Genomic DNA, 17,597 nt, shown 5'->3' with positions numbered 1-17,597 from the left:
CAAAATTCATTCATATCAAGAAATGCAATATTGTATAAGATACATAATTACTACAGTAACCATATAAATTTACACTGTCATTATTAACTTTGCATTTAAGATTTTCTCTTTCTTTATGTATCTCAATAATGAAGAAAGAAAATTGATGATTATTATTGTATGTGGGAAAAGATAAATAATTTAAAAAAAGGCAAAACTTAGGTACAATACTTAGATGTTGTTCCTTAGATTCCCTCATTAAAATTCAGTCATGTGGCTACTTAACTAAAAAATATACTTCCATCTCATGAGAAAAAATCCATATAACAAAATCTTATGAAGAAAACCTAAGTAACAACACCTAAGTACTGTACCTAAGCCTTGCTCTTTAAAAAAATAAGAAAATTTGATATTTTAATGAAATGTACTGTAAAATAAATAATCTGATGTGTATTATTTTGAAATGTGAGTATGTAAAATAGAAAAGTAAATTCATATGCTAAAATAGACCAAAACAAATTACACGAGTTAATGCAAATGCTCTTAGCGACTTTAATGAAATGAATGCACACAATCTACAGCTTCCAATATAAAATTTCGTCAGAATGAATGCACAATGTTCGTTCTCAATGTCGCAAATGTCCAAAATGCCCTGGATAAAATGAAGTGTTACATAACTTGGAGCTTCCAATGTCACAATCTACATCTAATGTCCAAAATGCCCTGGATAAAATGAAACGAATGCACACAATCTATAGCTTCCAATATAAAATTTCGTCAGTCAAAATCTACTGCTTCCATAAAATTCCGTCAGTCAAATCTTCTTCCAATGTCACAATCTACATACCATCTACAGCTTCCAATAAATGTCACAATCTACATCTAATGTCCAAAATGCCTTGCAATCTACATCTAATGTCCAAAATGCCCTGGACCTGGATAAAATGAAATGAATGCACACAATCTACAGCTTCCAATATAAAATTTTGTCAGTCAAAATCTACAGCTTCCATAAAATTTCGTCAGTCAAATCTTCTTCCAATGTCACAATCTACATACCATCTACAGCTTCCAATAAATGTCACAATCTACATCTAATGTCCAAAATGCCCTGGATAAAATGAAATGAATGCACACAATCTACAGCTTCCAATATAAAATTTCATCAAAATGAATGCACAATGTTCGTTCTCAATGTCGCAAATGTTCAAAATGCCCTGGATAAAATGAAGTGTTACATAACTTGGAGCTTCCAATGTCACAATCTACATTTAATGTCCAAAATGCCCTAGATAAAATGAAATGAATGCACACAATCTACTACTTCCAATATAAAATTTCGTCAGTCAAAATCTACTAGTTCCATAAAATTTCGTCAGTCAAATCTTCTTCCAATCTCACAATCTACATACCATCTACAGCTTCCAATAAATGTGACAATCTACATCTAATGTCCAAAATGCCCTGGATAAAATGAAATGAATGCACACAATCTACAGCTTCCAATATAAAATTTCGTCAGTCAAAATCTACGGCTTCCATAAAATTTCGCCAGTCACTCTAAGGCAAGGTTTGAAAACAAGTTTCAGCCAGATTTATAGCATAAATTATCTTTTCTACTACTACTTAAGTACTCATATCTCTCTAATGAGATAATACTTACATTTAATATATATCTTCACCACCTAGGATGTACACATATCTTGAAGTCCAACTTCATGAATCACAATCAAACTACAAGTCAGTATTTGTACATCAAGTAACTATCAAAACCTCACTCTTATGGACAAGCATGTAATCCCTCATTTTCCTAAGATATATGAGTATATGCTTTACTCCCACTAAATTAATTGATCTTTGATTCAATTGATATTTGCTTACCATGCCCACCGCAAAATAGATATTTAGCCTAGTATTTATCATAGCATAAGACTTCCTTTCAATTTGATATAAGGGACCGTCTTAATATGCTCTTCCTTTTATATGTCTTAGGACCATAGTCCTTTATAAAGGAACTTCAAACTTAAAAGGAAAGAATCATTTCTTGAAGTATTACATGCTATACTTGGCTAGAATCTAATCTATGTAAGCAGTTTGAGATAGACCCTATATCCTAATTACTGAATTTTAACAAAGTTAAATTCTTAAGATAACTAGTCTTTCCCAAGTACTTTACATCAATCTGGATTAGACAACAAAAACTCTATTGATGACGATAACTCTACATCATCCTAAATGATTAGAATGTCATCAACATACATTAAGAAATTTATTATTTTATATAGCTTTACACACATAAGGCCTTTTAATACTTGATCAAAATCAAACAATTTTATTTCTTGATCAAAGATGATATTTTATGATTTACTTGCTTTAGTCCATAAATGGAATTTAAGCAACTTGCATACTCAACACTACTGTTTCCTTTTGCTATGTACAAGTCTAATTACATCATATAGATGTCTTCCTCAAAATTTCTACCAAAATAAGCTTTCTTGATATCCATTGTCATATTTCATCCAAATGAAATATAATGGATAAGAGAATCTAGATAGAGTCAAACTTGACTATTGGTGAAAAAAATATTTTCATAGTCGAACAATTTCTTTCTGAATAAATCTTTTCGCCACTAGTCTTGATTTTGAAGGTTTACACCTTCAAATCTATCAATCTCAATTTTCTTGTAGACCTATTTAAGAACAATAGGCTTAATGCGACTAGGCGCCTCTACAAGTTCTAGACTTTAAATAAAATCTAATTCTATTTACATAACCTTGATTCAGTAATCCATATTCATATCATCTATTGCCTCTGTGTAGGACTGAGGATCAAATTCATATCCTTGTGGAATAACTTCAAAAGTTTATCCCAAAAGTATGAATTTATTTAATAATTGATAATCCTCCCATTACGATGTTGTATCGGTGTATCAGCTATATATCTAGAATAATGTCTTGTAGTGTATCTAATACAACCATTTCATTTCTAAATGTATTTTATAGTTGTCTTACAACAAATTCTGACATTTGTCTTCTAGAACAATCTACGTTTAGCTTTAAGATTATACACATAGTCATCATCAAGAACTTTGTATTTGTACTTTACAAACATTTTGTCTTCTTTATGACTACCAAAACAATCTTCTGCAATTCCTTTTGAATACCCATCATAAACACACATTTTTCTACCTTTTAATTTCAATCTGTTAGACTTTCTTTCTAGCACAAGTACTGGACATCTCCAAAAGTGAAAGTATCATATACTAGGTTTTCACCGAATCCAGACAGATGTCATAGGAACAAACTTTTGAAATCAACTTTAGAAAATATATGGTAATTATTAGAGTATATCTTCAAAAGAAATAAGCAAACGGAAATACTAATCATGTACTTTACTGTTTCTTAAAAGAGTCTTATTCCTCCTTCATGTATGTACTCACTTAAAAGAAGTCATTGAAACTATATTCCTTTTACAATAAAGGAGCCCTAGATCATATTATCCTCTAAATAAAGTTCATAAATTGGGAATTTAACAAAATAATGGTTCTAAAAGCCCATCTTTCACCAATCTTGAATACCGTTTAGATTAATAAGATCTAGAAAAGTGCCAAAACATACAATATCAAAGGATGGAAACTTTCTCTTTAAAAAGTAAAACATGTAAATCTCCATCTAGAAAATAATCATGAACAAAGCTTAGCATTACCAAACCAGAAACACTTTCTTTTGGTCATACTTTTGAGTCTAATTTTCTTTTGGCAACTACTATGGCAACTACTACGGCAACTAACTTGCCCAACTGTTTGGTATTTTAATTCCTTTTCTTACCACCCTTACCTTTCGGTCTAGGCTAAGAATTTGAATTAAATCATATTGATCCTAGTCTTAGCTTTTAGGATGTCTTCCGTTGCGTAAAACTCACCCATCAAATATATAAAAAAAAATTATTTATTTTCAAAACAATCTGAATTGACCAAATGATTCTAACAAGATCTTGTGGATCATATCCAAATGAGATTAACATTTAATCTCTACATCCAAGAATTCCAATTCTTTTTAAAAATAAAATATTTTCATAAAATGATATAGAATTGGAACTCCTTAAACTTTTCTTGGCACTCAATATGACTTATATTGAATATCGTCTAGTAGCACGATATTTCATACTAAAATATTTCATTTAGACTTAATATTAAGTCTAAGTCTAGTACTAACTTTTGCATCTCATGCTGTAGCACAATTGAGAAAGAAGCCAATGTAACATTATAGCATTTCAATGGAGACTATGATCATATCATAAGTTATTTTCCATCAATGCATCATACATAGGAAATTATGACAATGCTGAATCGAAACATATTTATGTACTTCAGCTCCTTTAAGCACCATGTCCAAAATAATTTCTTAGTTAATGTGATTCATTTAAAATAGTAGCTAGAGAACAAAATTATGAAAACTTTATTTTGAGACTATGAACATAATTACAGGGACATTATATTTTGCATTCATAACCATATAGTATAAAACCCGAAAAACATACTATACTAGATGCAACGACAACCTAATCTCGCAATTAATATTCCTCAGAAGTGAGGTCATACCAATCACTATGATCAGGCGAGAATTATTCTTATTATTAATGCTATCATGGTAACTTTTACCAAACAAAAATAATTTGCCGTTTTTCCTTTAGCCTCTAAGTAATAATGACATAGCTCCGAAGGGAGGTTAACATTATACTTAGTCTAGTGTACACCATTGCTTAAAATCATGTGTAGCCACATTTCATCTCCCTTTATAGTGTTTAAACTTGTAGTACCATGAAGCAAAACACTCTCCTTTGGGATTGTGAGGCATATATGCCAAGACGAAGTGCTTGTTCACACTACTTTAAACGGGTAAGTTTAATCTTGTAGTACCATGAAGTAAATACCCTCCTTTAGGATTGCAAGGCATATACGCTAAGACGAGGTGCTTACCCCACACTACTATGAACCGATAATGGAGGCCGTGAGATCCAACCTTTGTATCTCTCTCCCACTAGAAATTTTAAAACAAGTAGATTGTCATGAAATCCTTGTGATCTAATCACAATTTTAACCCTACACATCAAATGTGTTTAATTGTTTAAAAATTCAATGTGATGTAACTAAGTCACGTCACAATAGCGTAATGAACATTCACGCAATTACAATGAAGTTTAACCTTGTAATTCATGAAGTAAATACCCTTTGCATGGAATGCAAGACTCGAAATCAAGACAATGTATCTTTTCACATTACTATAAACTTAACAAAATGGTTATTTCAACACTCCCACTCATTATTTGAGTTTTTCTTAAATAATTGTTGGAGGAAGATGGGGTGGTGTTGGGACCTCAAGAGCATGTGCAAGTAGCTGACAATGTTGGTGCATTTGCTAAGATTACTTTGTATGCTTTGGTGGGTAATCCATCTGTTCAGACCATGAGGGTGAAGGGCAGAATCAAGAATCATGAGGTTGTGTCTCTCATTGATTCTGGGAGCACACAACTTTTTGGATGCTGCTGAGTTACATACTTTAAATTTACCATTAGATACTTCCCAAATTTTAGAAGTTAAGGTGGCTAATGGCAACATTATCAAGACTTTAGGGGTTTGTCATGGAGTGACAGTCATTATCCAAGGGTTTACATGTGAAGTGGATTTCAATGTGTTGCATTTAGGGGGGTGTGCAGTGGTTCTTGGCACTCAGTGGCTGTGCACATTAGGTCTTATTGTATGGGATTTCAAGCTTTTGACCATGAGGTTTTGCTATTTAGGTAAAGAGGTGTTCTTGCAAGGTCTGCATCTTTCACCTTCAACCTTGCCAGAGGCAGACAACTTGTTTTCTAATGGAGAAAAGAAGGGCTTGGTCCTCCACATTGCTGCTGTCCCCAATCCTGATTCTAAGGATAAGCCTTTGCTGCTTACTGCCTTGTCAAATCTTTTGGTTCAATTTTCCAAGGTGTTTGAAGCTCCTACGGGATTACCTCCAATCCGTGGGCATGAGCATCAGATTGTGCTAAAAGATGGCACCCCACCAGTCTGTGAAAGACCCTATAGGTACCCTTATTTCCAAAAATTTGAAATTGAGAAGATTGTAAATGAATTACTAGAACTTGGTTCAATTCAGCCTAGCCAAAGTCCTTTTTTTTTCACCTGTTTTACTTGTTAGAAAGACTGATGGTAGTTGGAGGATGTGCATTGATTATAGAGCACTCAACAAGGCCACTTTTAAGGATAAATTCACAATTCCTATGGTAGATGAGTTGCTAGATGAACTTGCAGGTTTTACTATTTTTTCTAAGTTGGATTTGAGATCAGGGTATCATCAAATCTGTATGAAACTTGAGAATATACCTAAAACAACCTTTAGGACTCATGAGGGTTCCTTGTGATGTCATTTGGGTTAACCAATGCTCCTTCAACATTTCAGGCTCCCACGAATGCTATTTTTAAACCTTATTTGAGAAAATTTGTGCTGGCCTTCTTTGATGATATCTTGGTTTTTAGTTCCAACTATTCTGATCACTTGTCTCACTTGAAGATTGTGCTAGAGGTCTTGCAGTCTCATTAGTTGTATGCTAAGCAATCTAAATGTGTGTTTAGGTGTGCTGAGGTGGAGTATTTAGGCAATATCATTTCTGGGGAAGGGGTGAAAGCTGATCCTAAGAAGACCTTGGCTATGTAACAGTGGCCAATTCCCCAAAATGCTATGGCTTTAAGGGGGTTTTTGAGTCTTACAGGCTATTATAGGAAATTTATCCATGGTTATAGAGCTATTGCCCAGCCTTTGACTGACCTCCTCAAGAAAGATGGGTTCCAGTGGTCAAATAAAGCTCCTCTTGACTTTAATAAGGTCAAGGCTGCTGTGGCTCACCCTCTAGTTTTGGCTCTTCAAGATTTCTCAAAGCCTTTCATCATTGAATATGATGCTCTAGGATATGGGCTTGGGGCTGTTCTGATGCAAGACCATAGACCCATTGCTTATCACAATCAAGCCTTAAAGGTAAAACATCTTCATTTTTTTGCTTATGAGACTGAATTGCTTGCTTTGGCCACTACAATCAAGAAATGGAGGCCTTACCTGTTGGGCAGACCTTTCATTGTGAGGACAGACCATCAGAGTTTGAAATTTTTGTTGGAGTAGAGAATTGCCACACTAGCTTAGCAAAAGTGGTTTGGCTAAGTTACTGGGATATGCTTTTATTGTGGAATACAAAAAGGGATTGAAAACAAAGTGGCAGATGCCTTTTCAAGGAGGTCTGATTACATTCCTATGCCTGGTCAGCTTGGTGAGTTCCCTAAAGCTAGTTGCTTGTTGCTTCTTTCAGTTCCTAATCCTACCTGGTTGCATATTCTTAGAGATAGTTATTCTCAAGATCATTTTATGCAGCAACTCATTCCATCCATTCAAGCTGGTTTTGCTCCTAATGGATTCACTTGGTAGAATAATCTTGTTTTCCACAAGGGCAGATTTTTCTTAGGTCCTCAATGGCCTTTGAAATCTCAAGTATTGCAGTTGGTTCACAGTAGCCCTATGGCTGGTCACTCAGGGTTCCTCAAGTCTTATCAGAGGGCTAAAATGGAATTTTTTTTTGGCATAGGATGAAGGCTAATATTAAAGCTTTTGTGAGGGAGTGTGATGTGTGCCAAAGAATCAAGTCTGAAACTTCTGTTCCAGCAGCTTTGCTTCAACCTTTGGAGATTCCTACCACTCCTTGGACAGATGTAAGCTTGGATTTTGTTGAGGGTCTACCTAAGTCCCAAGGGTATGAGATAATTTTGGTTGTGGTTGATAGGCTGACCAAATATTCCCATTTTATACCTATCTTCAAATTGCATGGTCTGCCAGCATCCACTGTGAGTGACAGGGATGCCACATTCACTTCACTATTTTGGTTTGAACTTTTTAGGCTGCAAGGGACTAATTTGGCCATGTCCACTGCTTACCATCCTCAAAGTGATGGTCAAACAAAAATTGTGAATAGGAGTTTGGAGCAATACTTAAGGGCCTTCACTAGTGATAGTCCGCATAGATGGGCTGAATGGTTGCCCTTAGCTGAATTTTGGTTTAATTCCAACTTTCATACCAGCTTGAAGCTAACCCCTTTTGAAGCCCTATATGGTTTTCCACCTCCTACATTGCAATCCTATGTGCCAGGTACCACTAGAGTGGCTGCTTTGGATGACCTATTATGCCAAAGGGAAGCTATCCTATTTACTCTTAGAGCTAATTTAGCTGTTGCCCAAGAAAGGATGAAGATCCAAGCTGATAAGCATAGACAGGACAAATCCTTTGAGGTTGGGGATTGGGTCTATTTGAGCTTGCAGCCCTATGGATAGAGAACTTTGGCTTATAAGGGTAAGTGGAAGCTATCACCTAGGTTCTTTGGTCCTTTCCAAGTGCTACAAAAGGTGGGGGCAGTCTCTTACAAGCTGGATTTACCTCTTGAAGCCAAGATCCATCCTGTTTTTCATGTATCATGTTTGAAGTTGAAGCTTGGCCAAAAGGTTCATCCTATTCCTACTCTACCTCTTGTAGATGTTAATGGTCATGTGTGTGTTGAACCTATCAAGGTGTTGCAAATCAGGTCTAGGTCACTAAGGTCTAGAGAGATTACTGAGGTCCTAATTCAATAGTCTGACTGTTCATCAGAGGATGCCACGTGGGAGTCTCTACATCAGCTTCAATTGTCCTTTCCTCACCTTGTGGGCAAGGTGTTTTAAATAGGAGGGGGTAATGTTAGGCATCTCTCTTGTATAAGTGTAATTGAGTACAAGTGTGTGTGTGTGTGTGTGTGCACACCAGTGCAGGGGAATGCATGTACTGATGTAGGGGGTGCGTGTACTGATGATGAGGTGTGCATATATTGCTGCAAGGCTGTGCGTGTGAGTGTGCCTTGCATACTTGAGTATAGTTAGTTAGTTAATGGCAGTTGGTTATAGTAGTTGGTTAGTTAGTTAGGGATTTGTTGTATAAGATGAAGAGGAGTAGATACGGATTGATTCATTGAATAGTATCTCTCTCTCTCTACATTTCTTCCTATGCTTTGTTCTTGGAGGCCTAGATCCCCTCAAAGTGATCTACCAAATCAATCCCTCATTCTTAATCTTAATAGCAATGTTGTATAAAAATTTACACTAACATTATTAATTTTGCATTTAAGATTTTCTCTTTCTTTGCATATATCAATGATGAAGAAAGAGAATTGATAATTATTGTTATGTGTGAAGAAAGATATGTAATTTAAAAAAATCAAGAAAACTTGATATTTTAATGAAATTTACTATAAAATAAATAATCTAATATACAACATTTTGAGAAGCGAGTATGTAAAATAGAAAAGTAAGTTCTTATGCTAAGATAGACAAAGCAGTTACACGAGCTAATGCGAATGCTCTTAGCTACTCGAACACTTCACAGAAACACTTTAAAAACCAAAAGCACAATAGTAAAAAGATTCATTTTTTCGTTATTATATAGATTCTTTGCTTCATTTCTCCCTTATTATATCCCTGCCTTGGATGGTTAAATATCCCTACCTTGAATTCCTTGAAATATTATATGGTTAAATATCCATACCTTGAATTCCTTGATATATTATATTCCTTACTTGTACTTCCTAGCTACTTAGCCATGGCATCGACCTAATTTGAAAATAGTTTGTCTTAGACAATTTAGAGCACTCAGCATAAGTGCTGCTATAATAATAATAATAATAATAATAATAATAATAATAATAATAATAATAATAAATTACATTTTAGCCGATTAAATTCAAAATTTGCCCATTCCAGGTTAAGCAAAGTTTTGAAAAAAAAAATACATGATTAATACAATAATCATTTAAATTTATACTGGCACTATTCATTTTGCATTTAAATTTTTATTCTTTCTATACATATCTCAAGGATAAATGAAGATAGTGGATGATGTTGTTACATGTGAAGAAATATAAACAATTAAAAAATCAAGAAAAATTGACATTTTAATAAAATATAGTATAAAATAAATAAGCTGATGTAAAGTGTTTTGAAAAGTGAATATGTAAAATAGAAGAGTAAGTTTTTATACTAAAATAGACAAAACTTATACGCGAGCTAATGAGGACTCGAATGTACACTTCACAGAAACACTTTAAAAACCAAAAACACAATAATAATAAAAAAAATACATTTTTTTTCCTTTATCATACAGATTCTTTGTTTTATTTCTCCCTTATTATATTCCTACCTTGGAGGGTTAAATATCCCTACCTTAGATTTGTTGATATATTATATTCCTTGCTTGTGTCCAACTATTTAACCAAGGGTGGAACTAGAAATTTTTTCTTGGAAGGGGGGGGGGGATGCCTTGGCTTAGTTTTCCCCCTGTATTTAACCATGGTATCGGCCTATCGGGTACATCTATAAATTTGAATAATTTGTCTTAGATAATTTTAGAGCACTCGTATTAGAGGTTGCATAACCAAAAAAAGTACAACATTTAGCCAACTAAATCCAAAATTCACTCAGTTCAGGTCATATAAAGTTGTGTAAAAATAGATGGTATCTATAGTAATAATGTATATTTACATTGACTCTATTTTTTTTGAATATAATCATTTATTTTTCTTTACATATTGCAAGGTTAAAGAAAGATAGTTGATGATGGTTGTTATTTGTGAAAAAAGAAAAACAATTTAAAAAATTAAGAAAATTTGATATTTTAATGAAATGTAGTGTAATATAAGTAATTTGATGTGTGGTATTTTGAAAACTAATTATGCAAAATAAAAAAGTACATTTTTATGCTAAAATATACAAAAAAATATTACACAAGTTGATGCGAATGCTATTAGTGATGCGAAAACTTCACAAAAACACTTTAAAAACCAAAAGCATAATAATAAAAAGATTAATTTTTTTCCTTTATTATATAGTTTCCTTGCTTCATTTCTCCCTTATTCATCCCTACTTTGGATGGTTAAATATCCCTACCTTCAATTCCTTGATCTATTATATTACTTGCTTGTACTTCTCAACTACTAAACCATTGTATCGGCCTTCAATTCCTTGATATATTATATTCCTTGCTTGTACTTCTCAACTACTAAACCATTGTATCGGCCTACCAGGTACATCTATAAATTTAAATAGTTTGCCTTAGATAATCATAAGGAAAGTTGTGACAGAAAAGAAGAGCTTGATTATATCAATCCTCTTTAGGTAGGAGCTCTCTCTTTCTTCTCTTTTTTTAATTTTTAAATAAAAGTTCTAATATCAATGGACACTCGTTTTTGTTAGAAAAAGTCCGTGACAGAATTTTCGAAGTAAACTTAGCAAGTTCAAAGGGTGACCATTTATATTCACAGGTACCTATGTTCATATATCTTACTAACATAAGGATATTCGATTACATAAGTCAATTTAAATCCTACTCATTTAACAATAGTGTCAAAATCTCTCAAATTTATGTGATCTACGTGTGTTGATCCAACACTTAATAAAAAGGTTGGGTTCACATTCATACAACTCATTTTTTAATTTTTTAATAAGTATGTTGCATTGAATTGACACAAGCATGCCACATTTTGTTTAGCAAAAAAAAAAAAGCATGCCACATTCTAACCTATTCAAAAAAAAAAAAAAAAAAAAACCCAAATGTTTAACAGGTGAAATATAATAATTAGAGACAAATTCTACATAAACTAAATTTTGTAAACATCAATTAAAGTATGAATATCATATAATTTTAAAAGTTTTTTTATTCAATCCAATGAAGTTCCATCTAAATTTAGAAATACAAAATTTAATAAAAAATAAAAAGAGATGAGAGTTTGCTTTTTCTTTGTTTTGAGAAAAATGTTTAAGATTCAATGAAGATTTTATCAATATAACTATTAAAGTTCTTTTAATTACTTAATATTTCTAAATCAAATTTATGTCAGAAAAAATATATTTATTTATATTAATTAACAGCGGGGCTGGGTCAAACATATAAAGTATTATAAACAACTTAAACAATCACCTAAAGACTAAATCCTCCAAATAAAACATGCCCCTCTCTCTCAGCTAATATAATATATTTTAATGAAGGTTGTTTTACGCATTTTCTCAAAAAAATAAAAAATAAATAAAGATTCTTTTATTGGGTAATAGAGTGCATTGTGTATTAAAAAGGCTCCATATCCCACAACTTAGATGACTAAAGAAGGTCAAAATACTCCTAAAAAATTAAAATATAGATTAATTGTAGACAAATTCATTAATTCATCTCCTGAATTATGCTAAAATAGAAATTAATGGAAGAAAAATTCATTATTAAAATCTAACGTTTATTTCTATGAACAAAACACAAAAAACAAAAACACTCTCTCTCTCTCTCTCTTAATTCTTGAAGAAAATTAAATCTCTTTTTTTTTTTTTTTTTTTCTCATTGCTCATCATAGTATTCTTCATCTTGATCTTTTTCCGTTTAAGCTTTCTTTGCAATAGTTTCTTGTGGTGGACAGTGTGTGTGCAACTTCAATCTTGCTGGTTATGGTAACCTATTTATTATCCCTTCCTCTAATTATGAAATTTGAACACAACATATTGACAAACGTGACACGTTTACACTTTTTTTTTTTTTTTTAATAAAATTTCTTAAAAACTAACAATAGTCAATAAATTGATAAAGTTTGTAGCATGTAGTAGGGATGGCAATTTTTCCCTGCCCCTCCTCGCTTCGCCCCGTGTGGTTTTCCCGCCCCACAAAGGTGATGGGGTGGGGATGGGGCGAGATTTTAGACCCGCACCACGGGGCGGGGCGGAGATGAGTTTACACTTTTTAGACCCACCCCGCCCCGCCCCGCCCCATCCCATCCCCGCCCCACCAAGGATTAAGTTGTAATTTTTTTTATACTCTAAAATCCTACTATTTAAACAAAAATATCATCTGCTTATTTTATTCTACCTAACGTGGTTCTACCTCTCTTTTCTCTCAAGCAAAATTGGAAATAAAGTAGCAATTTTAACTCTTTTTTTTGTCTTTTCATTCATGATTAATGTCTTTCTCAACTTACTTTTCATCATTAACATAATATGAGATTTTTGTGTCATACTATGAGATTGGAAATAAAGTAGCAATTTTAACTCTTTTTTTTGTCTTTTCATTCATGATTCATGTCTTTCTCAACTTACTTTTCATCATTAACATAATATGAGATTTTTGTGTCATACTATGAGATTTTTGTTGTGACATTGTCTTGTTAAATATTTAGATAATATTATTTATTTTTTGCTAAAAATTAGTTTGATTTGATAGGATAAATTTATTTATAATTTCAAGTATATTTTTAATATTGAAATATATCATTTTATTTGAAAAAATGGTAATAGTTATAGAGAAAATTAACAAAAAATAAAGTTTTACGGTGTAAGACAGGGCTTCGTGGGGCCTTAAGGGGCGGGGATGGGGTAAGAAATTTTCCCCGTCATGCGGGGCGGGATGGGAATGGGGCAAGAAAAATCTATACGGAGCGGGGGCGAAGATCCCATCCTTCGGCCCCGTCCCGCCCCATTGCCATTCCTAGCATGTAGGGTCTCTAGCTATCATGTCATCACGTGGGTTCAAAGACAAAGCCACCCCTTGGAATTAGGAGGTGAAAGTTTAGACAAATAAAAAATCATTATAAAATTTCAAAAAAAAAAATCTAGAATTAATAAATTAACCATCTCAAAGATACAAACCTTTTTTTTTTGTTTTAATACATTACAATACAAGACAAAAACATCATTTTGATTTTAAAATTTTAGAGTTATAGTCAATTTGGTCTCTACATTTTGGTAATAATTAATTTGTTCCTTGATATTTTTAGCTTGCAATTAATTTGATCCCTATTATTAACTCACTAATGGAAAAGTCTATGTGGCAAATGATGTGCACTGTCGTCACACTTAAAGTTTATTTGGCTACTAAAAAAAAAATTTAATTGGTAATTAAAAATAACAGGTCAGTATCTAAAATTAATTAATTTATCAATCTCCAACAAAAAAAAAAAAAGACACGAACTCAGATTTGGGAAACATGTACTCAGAAGAAGATTTCAAAAGTTCCTCACACTTTTTGGGAAACCAAACAGTGAATACCAACAATTAGATAAACGAAAGAGAAAACAGACCTCAAAATTATGGGAAAAAGAAAGAAACCCCAAGAATACTGGGTATAAAATTAAAAATTTTGGGGTTTATAAATTAGTTTTTTGGGTTTCGTTACGTGGGTAAGTTCTAAAACTAGAGAACTTGATTTAAGTGGTGTTAGATAAAGGAAGAGAAGGTAAAGGAAACAAGAATGATTTTGTTTATAGATCAACGCTTTTTTTATCTGCTTGATACAAGATGTTGTAAATAGTTGTGCTTGTGCATTTGGATCTTCTTATTATTCTCTTTTTTTTTTTCCTTCTTTTTTTTTTTTGAGTTTCTTCTTTAAGTTATTAGTATTGTGTTTTTCTGTGTATGTGTGTGAGATTCAAATATTTTATATATGTGTTACAAAAAAAAAAAAATATTTTATATATGAGAGAGAGAGAGAGAGGTATGAATATTGAATAGGATTGGTAGAGAGAGAAGGTGAAACTTGTAGGGGTGGTAGATTAACTTTATTTTTCCATTCAAGGCATCAAAAACGTTGCGAATCTCAATCTCAATGATTTGATTCGATGGATGTAGCATATAAATTTGTTCACCAGAAGCACATAATCAAGATCCATTAATCTACAATTTATTTCTTCACCCCGTTTCATTGATTACTTAAATGATTTTGAATTTGATTATATTTCAGTATGTTCAACGATTCATGATGCGCTAGGGATCGAATTGTTGGCGACGGAGTTTGTTGGACGTTGATTTTCTCTTTTTGTTTATTTGATTGTTAGTATTCATGGTTTGGTTTCTCAGAACGTGTAAGAAACTTTCGAAATCTTCGTCTGGATTCGTGCTTTTTTGGTTTTCAATTTTTTTTTTTTTGAAATTGATAAATTACTTAATTTTAGATGCCGATTTGTCATTTTTAAATGCTAATACAATTTTTTTTACTATTATTCTAGTAGCCACGTAGGCTTCAAGTATGCTAACAGTGCACACCGTTTGCCACATAGACTTTTTCTGTTAATGAGTTAATAATAGAGACTAAATTGATTGTAAATGAAAAATATCATAGACCATATTGGCTGTTACCAAATGTAGGAATCGAATTGACTAAGACTCCAAAATGTATGGACTAAAATGATGTTTTCGTGTACAATCATTTATGATGAGGAAACTTGGTGTTTTCTTTGATGAGTGCGTCTACGGTTAGGTAAGAGCAAAATTATTTTGTTTAAAATTTTTTTAAAGGGTTAGGTTGTTTGTTTTGAGTCAAATTAGTTAATTAGACTTAAATTTTTTTAGCTTTACTATTGGTAATTTTTGAGATTTTACCAAATTGTTTTAACAAATTGTTATTTTTTTTATATATAATATTAAATGATTTTAAGTGCTTAAGTTTTTTATCCTATTAATTATTGTTATTTCCAAAACCAAAATCGAACTCACTCATTCAAAGTGACTAGAGGTTTTACCATCGGATTTCTAGGAAGATGGTGGTGGAAGATCATAGCTTGTCCATGCATCATGATTACAGTAATCACCTAGCTAGCTAGTTTATCCACATTTTTTAAATATTTTTTTTACAAGTCTCACCTAACATTTCTAATGCTAGTGAGTTTTGTGTTTGTCATACGGAAATTTAAGGAAAACAACTTTAGAGATGGAAGAATCAGCGAGTATGCAAATTCAACCCGCAACTGCTTCAATAAATAGTGAAGATCAAAATATTCAAAAGGAAGCAGACATTCCAGGTGGAAATGAAAAAAAAAATGATGAGTTGGTAATTGAAATTAGAGAAATGTTCGAAAGGCCGGAGATTCGATCATCGGCTCAATGTCGTATCTACAAGGTTCCGCACTACCTTCGAAAATTGAATGAAGAAGCCTACACTCCTCAAGTTATTTCAATTGGCCCCCTCCACCACAAAAACGAGAGATTGAAAGCCATGGAAAAGCATAAGGAGAGATTCTTTAAGGGTTTCAGGGAACGGAGTAAGATAGAGTTGGAGTATTTAGTAAACATAATAAAGGAAATGGAAGAAAGCATTCGCGGGTGTTATGCAGAGACTATTGACCTGGATAGTGATACGTTTGTGAAAATGGTATTGGTGGATGCCAGCTTCATTATTGAGCTTTTCTTCAGACATTGGTCGGAAAATAATCCTTTGATTAAGGAACCAAGGGCTGTTGCTGTGATGCTGGACTTGGTATTACTTGAAAATCAGCTTCCATTCTTTGTTATTCAGCAACTATACAACCTTGCATATCCCTCTCCCTCAAACGACCATGGTTTACTTAAGCTTTCTTTTATATACTTTCGTGAATTCAACATTCAGTTCATAAACGCCCATCCCAATGTGAAAATAGAACACTTCACCGATCTTCTTAGAACCTTTCTGATACCTCCACCAGAGAAGCAACCAGAAAGAGGCTATGGAATGATTAACCGTTTGTACACTGCAACACAGCTCCATGAGGTAGGAGTAAAGTTCAAGGTTATTGCAAGTGAATCGGGTTTTGACATCAAAGTTAAAAAAGGAGTGTTGGAAATCCCAAGATTGGTATTAAACGATCGGGTGGAAGTTGTTTGTCGAAACATTATTGCATTAGAGCAAACTCGCTATATAGAAGAGGGATACTTTACTGATTACTTTATCTTTATGGATTTACTTATCAAGACTAGAAAAGATGTAGATTTGCTTTGTGATAAAAATATCTTGTTTAATCACCTCGACAACAGCTATGCAGCAGAACTTATGATTAAGAATCTTAACAAAGGAATCTTATTGATAAATATGAGACGTGATTACGTTGATGTCGGTGAAAAATTGAAAATTTTCTATGACCAACGACCTTGGCGAAGACGGATGGCACTATTAAAAAGTGAATATTTTAGCACTCCTTCGCAAGCCACTTCTACAGTCGTTACCCTTGGTGTAATTACGGTGCTCACTTTGATACAAACAGTATGTTCTATCATGCAAGTAAAAGGTTCAAGTTGAAAGGCTGTATAATTTAAATGATAGCTCCCTGTTCGATATTATATCCATAAAATTTTTTTCCTGTTTTTTTACTATGGTCAATAGAATTGATCTTGCCTCGGTAAAATACACAAATTATGTATTTTCTTTCTTTGTTATTATGAATGGTTAATGTATGCCAATAAGTTTGAAAGTCAACCATCAATAAATACTTCGTTTGACGTGTTGAAAAAAATCCTAAGTTTGATATAATATTACTTTACTTGTATACAGGTTATCATGACCAAGATCGTGTCTGTAGCTTTGAGCTAGGCCTCACGGGCTGGGCCCATGTCTTCCCTTTTGGGCTGCTCATAAAATAGACAAAAAAATTTGTGTTAGCCCAATTAGTTCCATGACCCAAATCTGAGCTAATTCAATCCTGGGAATTGTTTTGACCATACCATAAGGCTTTGATAATTTGAAGGCTTTATTTTGTGAATGGGCTATTGGGCTAAATTTTGGGTT

At 33.0% G+C, this 17,597-nt stretch overlaps 1 protein-coding gene across 1 annotated transcript; it reads left to right on the top strand.

Annotated features, from left to right (window-relative positions):
• The first annotated feature begins 11,307 nt into the window (after window positions 1–11,307).
• LOC142633163 (UPF0481 protein At3g47200-like) lies at window positions 11,308–17,166 on the top strand. The gene is made up of 2 exons (XM_075807437.1): window positions 11,308–11,355; window positions 15,755–17,166. The coding sequence occupies exon 2, from the start codon at window positions 15,771–15,773 to the stop codon at window positions 17,109–17,111; it is 1,341 nt and encodes a 446-aa protein (XP_075663552.1). The 5' UTR covers window positions 11,308–11,355; window positions 15,755–15,770; the 3' UTR covers window positions 17,112–17,166.
• The last annotated feature ends 431 nt before the right edge of the window (window positions 17,167–17,597 follow it).

The sequence above is a fragment of the Castanea sativa genome, chromosome 4 (assembly GCF_040712315.1).
Source record: "Castanea sativa cultivar Marrone di Chiusa Pesio chromosome 4, ASM4071231v1".
Lineage (NCBI taxonomy): Eukaryota > Viridiplantae > Streptophyta > Magnoliopsida > Fagales > Fagaceae > Castanea > Castanea sativa.
This window is presented reverse-complemented; position numbering and strand designations above follow the sequence as displayed.